Raw genomic sequence first — 7,500 nt, 5'->3', positions numbered from 1 at the left:
TATATATAAGAAGTTGAATTGCACTGGGATTCTTTTGGAGGGTTTAGTTTAACTGGTTTCACAGAATTTTCTGATTTTTAAAAGATTGATAGAAAGACGTGGGTGGGGGCCATGCCGCAAATTTCTTTGCTTCTGACTGGAGTTCGAAAATTCTCTTGCTTTTATGGAAAGAATATAGTTCAAATGAGTATTTGTTAAGCATATAATTTGATTGGCGGAGGTTGATCGCGGGATTAATTTGATTGGCGGAGATTGATCGCAGGATTAATTTGATTGGCGGAGATTGATCGCGGGATTAATTTGATGAGCGGAGATTGATCGCAGGATTAATTTGATGGGCGGTGATTGATCGCGGGATTAATTTGATGGGCGGAGATTGATCGCGGGATTAGGCTTAGAAATATTTTAAAGTCCCTCACTACGTACGTGCACTGATATCATGTCACAAAATTTTTGTGCTGTAAGTTAAGGCCAACAAGGTTGAGTGCCGTATCCAGTGACAGTCCCAAACAATCAAGACTCTCTAAATTCAATCTGTCAAGTGACTGAGTGGATAGGAATTGTTTTTGTGTGTACTCATTAAATTTTGTTAGATCTCATTTATTGCCCGTGGGTTAGTGTTTGTGTAGTTCGGTGATGTTATTTCAGTCGTAGCTTGTATTCTTATGCAAAAATATTTAATTTATTTATTCGTGTTTAAATTGCTTGAATGAAGGTAAAGTAGAATGACTTGGAATTTTGTGAACTTATTTGTCGCACGTAAATCAAGGCAAGGAGAGTAATCCAAAAGTGAAAGTTGTTATGTTTCACTGCACGTGACTATTGAGAATCAAAGAAATCGAGGCTTTGCGAATTTAGTATATCCAATGACTGAATATATATCCTTTGTATGTATGTAGGCATACAATTTTGTTTTCTACTAAATTTGTGCTTTAGTACCATGAGAGAAAAAGTCATGACTGTGCCCAAAGGTTGTTGCCTGTAAAATCAACGTGTCAAGTGGCAGAATGTGTTCGTGTGTGAACAGTTGTTAGTGAATATATTTTGTTAAAGTCTACTCAATTTGTGTTTTTGTATGAATATATTTTCTTTGTTTACTCGTTATTGACTGAACAAAGATAAAGTGGGAAGACTTGGAAGTGAGGAGACTTACTTTTTAAACATATTTCTATGTACCCACTCAATGGGAGCTGTCTAATACTGGGATCTTGTATTTGTTGATAGTGAATAGCCAGTCCATTTCTGAGAGTAGGTTTTGTTTGACTTGTATAATCCTCGTTACATTATTTACATTTTATAGAATATGGTGAAAATTTGTCCTGATTTCAATTTTTATGTTTTGTTTTCAATGAGGTTGATCCAAATCCCGTGGCCACACATTTCGATTGTTGGTGTGGGATATGTGGAAGATAATTTAGCGCTGGTGAGTAGTCTTTTGAGGGATTTTGATTGTCTTTTTGATTGTTTTGTGAATTTGGAGTACTTGTTTCATTCTTGGATCTTGTCTCAGAAGTGCAATGATCTGGTGAATAATGTTGAACACATCTGTGTTTTTTAGATTCTGTGTTGTAATAAAGTACAGGACATTGAGCATATTTGAAGTGTTTTTTGTTTTCCGTAATTCTTGAATATTTATTGTTTTGGCACGTTCTATTCCATTGATTATTATTATTGACGAATATTGCTTATTTTAATTTCTGGAGTCTTATTAAGAGTTTCAAAATTTGAAACAATTATGCAGATTCTTCTTGCAAGATTAAATGGTTTATTAGTTTTCGTGTTTTGGGGATGGCATGAGGAGGACAGCATGTATTCTTTTGAATCTATTGGGTTGTAGTGAATGTCTGTTTCAGTGTTTATGTTTGTTCTGATAATTAGAACGTCCAAGAATGGTAGTTGAGTTTATTGCGTCTTATGGTGAAGTTAATACCATTATTTATGCTGTTAATTAAGTTTTTGAAATCAAAAGCGTATCAGATGTATACGACCACAGAATTAACCACGCATGGCAATATTTATAAGCAAATATGTGGGGTCGTGATGGGTGCAAAAGTGGCACCAACTTACATGTTACAGATATACAAACAATCTAAATTAAAATACGGTTTGGACTTCCATAAATATTTTGTAGAAAACTGGAAACCTTACTTAGATGAACGCTTGGACGCTCGGCGTGTGTGTGTGTTTGTGTGTGTGTGTGTGTGTGTGAGTCACCAACGCCATCACTTGATAACTGATGTTAGTTTGTTTACGTCCTCATTACTAAGCATTCGGCAAAAAAAATTGATAGGATAAGTATCAGACTTAAAAATAAGTACTGGGATTGATTTTTACGACTAAAGCCTTCAAGGTGGAACCCCAGCATGGCCATGTCCAACAACTAAAACAAGAAAAAGAAAAGAAAATCATTTTGTTAAATACTGACCTTGTGCTTGCTGTTGGTCAATAATAAACCAGCAATGCAGTTGTTGAAGAGCAGCCCTGAAATGATAATTAGACCTCCACGCCAGGTATAATATTCGGTCAAGATCTGCATTATCTTGGACAAACCAAATATTCCACATGTGAATCCGACGCTGATCAGTGCGTTAGGTATGCGCACACTCTCGAAGTGTTGTCCAATCGCAATAAAGATTGATACATACGCTAGACAGGCACCGGTCCCTGCAGGACGATAAATAAAATAAAAACAAAATTAGAAAATTACATTCGTGGTTGTTGTTGTTGTTGTTGTTTGTTGTTGTTGTTGTTGTTGCTGCTGCTGCTGAGCTGTCAGAATCATTAGCGCAACAGGTGGCGATCTGGCAGAAACGTTAGCATGCCAGGCGAAATGCTTAGCAGTATTTCGTCTGCCGTTACGTTCTGAGTTCAAATTCCGCCGAGGTCGACTTTGCCTTTCATCCTTTCGGGGTCGATAAATTAAGTACCAGTTACGCACTGGGGTCGATGTAATCGACTTTATCCCTTTGTATGTCCTATGTTTAGCCCTTTGTGGGCAACAAAGAAATAAGAATCATTAGCGCAATGGACATATGTTTGGCAACGTTTCTTTTAGCTTTGCGTTCTGAGTTCAAATTCCGCCGAGGTCGACTTTGCCTTTCAACCTTTCGAGGTCGAGGAAATAAGTATAAGTCACCCATTTGTCTACTGCGAGAAATTTTCGCCATGACAATACGCAGTGAATCGCTTTCGAACAGGTTCGAATATGCTTCAGCCATATTTGAACGGGGAATAAGTATTAGTATTCTTAGTACTTCTTTTCTATTTTTTTTTGTTTTGTTTTTACGGCCGAGTCGCCGAGCAGCGCAACTAGCTGCAGTACGCTGACTGGAATACAATAAGGGAAATCTATGTCTTGTCAGTCCGTAGTATCTTCCACTGTTTGAGGCTGAAGTGGAGATTACTATTCTGAAATGCATGCATCCATCATTCGGGGAAAAGAGGCACTACTAAGTGTTTGCCCGAACAAACACTGAAATTCTATATATTGTTGAGAATCGGCTGGTAAGCAACTAACCAGATGTCTGCCACTGAGAAGATCGTGTAAGTCGAAATCACATGATCTGGCTATCAGCGCCCTTAGCAGACAATTTTCGCCGGCAGACGATATAAATATGTGTAGTTTTAAATACCATGCGTCCATATGAAAGAGCCTATCAAAGTAAATAACCCAGTATTCGGCATTCTAACAAAATGTCCACGTTAAGTTGGATATAAAGTTTGCCTTTTATATACATATATATCTGTGTGTGTGTGTGTGTGTGTGTGTGCGTGCTTCTGTGTTTGGCTTTATGCCAGTATGCTCAGCACTCCTGTCACAAATGTGGGAGCAATACTCCGTTGTGGGTCCCGGCCGATCTTTGTAGAGGGTCGGCAATGATTTGGTGTTGGGTGCTGAAGTATAAAGGTCAGCTGAAAAGTTTACCAGGATACTATCATGGAATGTGTTGTGGAAGGATTCCGACCATCCCCAAGTGACTAAAGGTGGACTGAGTCATTGTTATAAAGTAAAGAACTGTGGGCGATTGGCAGCTCGGATTGGTAAGCAGTTCACTGTGAGCCTTTCATTGAGAGCGTTGAGTTTCGTGTAATCGTATTGCATCGTGTAAATATTTCTTTCCTCCCTGTTTCACTAAATTCTACATCCAACACCAGAACATAAAAGAATGTGATAAACTGAAGCTTATTTTTCAACAAATTCCCCCTCCTGTGCTCCACCTACTTCTTTCGTGGGTATTGCAGTGTTTGCTTTCATCCTGTTGGTATAAGATGTCATCAACAGCAGATATGACATCATCATCATCATTGTGATGCTCGTTTCCAGCCAAGTGTTGTTGGTTTTTATATGTTGGCAAATAGATGCCAGTCAGACGGGGCCAAATCAGGACAATAGGGAGATCAACAAGCTCAAAGTCACTGTTATACACAGCAGCCATTGAGACGAACGACTTGTGTGTATGCTGCAGCATTGTCCTGGTGAAATATGGATTGTTTCTTTGCCTCTGGCTCAAAGTGATGAAGCTAACACTCTTGCGATAGGAAACGTTCTAAGGAAATGGCTGTATCTTCCTCAGATAATGTCAAATTTTGCCGTAATGTGATCGGCCTGGTGCGCTTTTGACCAGACATCAGAAGATATGGCACCCCCGAGCAGAAATCTTCGTTATGCCAAGTCTATCGTGCAGAATATTCTCAACTTTCTAACAAGATATGCTAGTAGCATTGGTTATTTGATTTATAGTCAATCGCCTGTCATCTCTCACCATATGGTGAACCTGATCAATGTTTTCCTCGATTGTGACAGTTGCAAAACGTCTAGACCTTGAGTCACTTCCTCTCCTAACATCAGTTGCCCACTTTTGCACTGTTGATGAAACTGGGTTGTCATCCCCTAATGTAGAAACCATGTCAGCATGAAAGTCGTTGGAGGCTAAACCCTTTTTTCTGCAGGTGCTTGTTAGCACAACAATGTCAAATTTTGTCAATTTTCAAGAGAAATCTCAGCTAGCTACTTTTGAAGTCTTCTTTGAACAGTCAGGTGTCAGTTTACCTGGAAAGAAACAATGCAGTTATTAATAAGAAGAGTTGAAACTGATGCATGCAAGATGTCCAAGCTCTACAATCACTTCTTCATTGTCAGCCTCTGGACCGTTCTCGTATTTTCTGATTCTGAAGCAAAAAGGCAATAGTTGAGACGCGACTCCGGCTCTGTTAAGGAAGTGCTTTTACCTTTTGGAGTGATTGAGTTCTGTGGAGCAACTTCTTAATCGATAAAATCATTTTTAAAATGCTAGGAGCAAGCATGGCTGTGCAGCTCGCTTGCAGCAACGTAATTTCCGCGGTGGTTGATAAATCGATTTAACTTTTGTTGACATCCTGGTACCTTAGCGGTTCGGAATAGACACCGGTCGAAGGAGTTGCAAACTTAATAAAATAAGTGCGGTATCTCTCGATGGCTGCGCGCCGACGGTTGAAACAAGTAAAAGATAAAATGTAAAAGAAACCATTGGATTGTACATACCAGCGAGCACACCGAGAGGTCCAATAAGAAAATACGGACTGTTGGCAAAGGAAGATACGAAAACACCGATCATTTCAAGGAGTCCACCAATCATTATTGTGTAGCGTGTTCCAATCTTGTTGACCATGGCGGTGCACAAAATTCCTTGAAATGGAAGAATTACAAAACTTGTACAAATCAAAAATGGTTTTCATCAATATATTAATTACGATTCAACCAACAAATTTATTTCCATTCCGTTGTTCCGTGCTAAACTTCACTTTCTTTCTTTCTTTCTTTCTTTCTTTCTTTTTTTTCTTTTCTTTTCTTTTTTAATCTCTCTTCTCTTTCCCTCACCGTACAAGGCATATCAAAATTAATTCGAATAGTTTCGCCTGCTATTTACCAGCTCATCAAGAGTATTTACTTTGTCCGTTTTAACAGGGAGAGAGAGAAAGAGACAGATAGACAGGCAGGCAGGCAGGGGGACGGAGAGGAAGAAAGAAGGGAAGGGGAAGAGAGAATAATAACACACAGCAATTCATACAAATTCTATGAAGAGCAGATTTTGCCGATTCGCAACTCAGTCCATTCATCGGTGATTCCTACAATATTTGATAGCGAAAAAGACACACATGTATATTAGATGCACCACATTCTCAGCAGCAGACAATCAGAGGAGAAAGTTTTTACGGCATTAAAGCATGTAAAATAGGTCCAGATTCACATTTAGGAGCCGGGGTGATTGCTTTTTTTTTTAGACCGTTTTTGAAAATAGAGCGTTTTATACGACATCAAATACGGGGATTATTGATGCAGTAACTATGCATGCGTGCGTGCGTGTGTGTAAATTGTTGATAAAAAGAAACCACGCAAGATGTCGGCGTCTCACAGAGGGCAATATTAAGCGCAACAATTTGACTTCTACTTTGCCAGATGTCATTCAGCCACTCTTTTAGTTATCAAAATTAACTGAGATAATGTAAACGGAAGAAAACTGAAACAAGCCCAGTGTGTGTGTGTGGTGAATAGTAGCAGGCATCCGTCGGTCTCGAGAAGCCATGGATCTGCGCCACTGCATTTGAAGGAGCTCTCTGTCGGCGCTACTAATTTTTCCTTCCGTCCAGTGTGGTTCCTGATTTTCTTCCGCTCTCTTCATTCTCTTTCGCAGTGTTTGCCTCCAGTGTGGGCAATCATTTACAACCTGATCCCATCTCAGGACGTCCAGATCAAGCGATTTCCTATCCCTTTTACAGACGTCTTTGAAACGAAGATGAGGTTGTCTTCGTGTTCTTGTGCCGGTGGCCAATTCCCCACACAGGAAGTATTTTGGGATCCTTCCGTCTGGCAAGCGATGAACATGACCAGCGCAAATGACGCTGCTGAAGCAAGATATGTATGTTGAGTATGTTGTTGAGGACTTCGCTGTTGGTGATGTGGTTGGTCCACTTGATGTCCAAGATGCGTACGCCTCACTTTCGTGAAGTAGCGTGCTAAGGACGCACGCCTTATGGACAGCAATTTTGGTGTTTACAGCCCCACCCCCAGATTCTCTTTGTGAGTCTGGCAAATGCGGAGGATGCTTGTTCGATTTGCTTGTTGATCTCAGGGTCCAGGGAGAGATCATCAGCGTTGGTAGCGCCGAGGTAGGTGAATTAATGGACTACCTCCAGCTTGTAGTTGTTGATGGTGATGGCGGGGGGGGGGGGCGTGCTTGGATCTTCTTCAGACTGAGAGTCAAAAGCTGAATTCCTGACAGGCCTTTGAAAGCCTCAGGTGCTGCATTGGTTCTTCAGAGTGCACTGCCACTGCTGCATCATCTGCGACCACCAACGATTTTGCTTTCAGTTTGAGGAATGACGTTGAAAAGACCAAACTTCTCATCTGAGCATCTTCTCAGATTCGTATTCTTCGGCAGAGGTATTAAAAATCGAGTATATATATATGTATATATGTGTGTGTGTGTGTGTGTGTGTGTGTGTGTGTGTGTGTGTGTTACT

At 40.2% G+C, this 7,500-nt stretch overlaps 1 protein-coding gene across 1 annotated transcript in view; it reads right to left on the bottom strand.

Annotated features, from left to right (window-relative positions):
• LOC115223559 (monocarboxylate transporter 4-like) overlaps window positions 1-7,500 on the bottom strand; it is a 94,456-nt gene that overhangs the window by 21,044 nt on the left and 65,912 nt on the right. Inside the window, exons 3-4 of the mRNA XM_029794195.2 lie at window positions 5,522-5,665; window positions 2,426-2,664 (exon numbers count right to left, since the gene is read on the bottom strand). Of these exons, the coding sequence (XP_029650055.1) occupies window positions 2,426-2,664; window positions 5,522-5,665 (383 nt within the window). The remainder of the gene's footprint in view (window positions 1-2,425; window positions 2,665-5,521; window positions 5,666-7,500) is intronic.

This window comes from Octopus sinensis, linkage group LG23 (genome assembly GCF_006345805.1).
Source record: "Octopus sinensis linkage group LG23, ASM634580v1, whole genome shotgun sequence".
NCBI lineage: Eukaryota > Metazoa > Mollusca > Cephalopoda > Octopoda > Octopodidae > Octopus > Octopus sinensis.
This window is presented reverse-complemented; position numbering and strand designations above follow the sequence as displayed.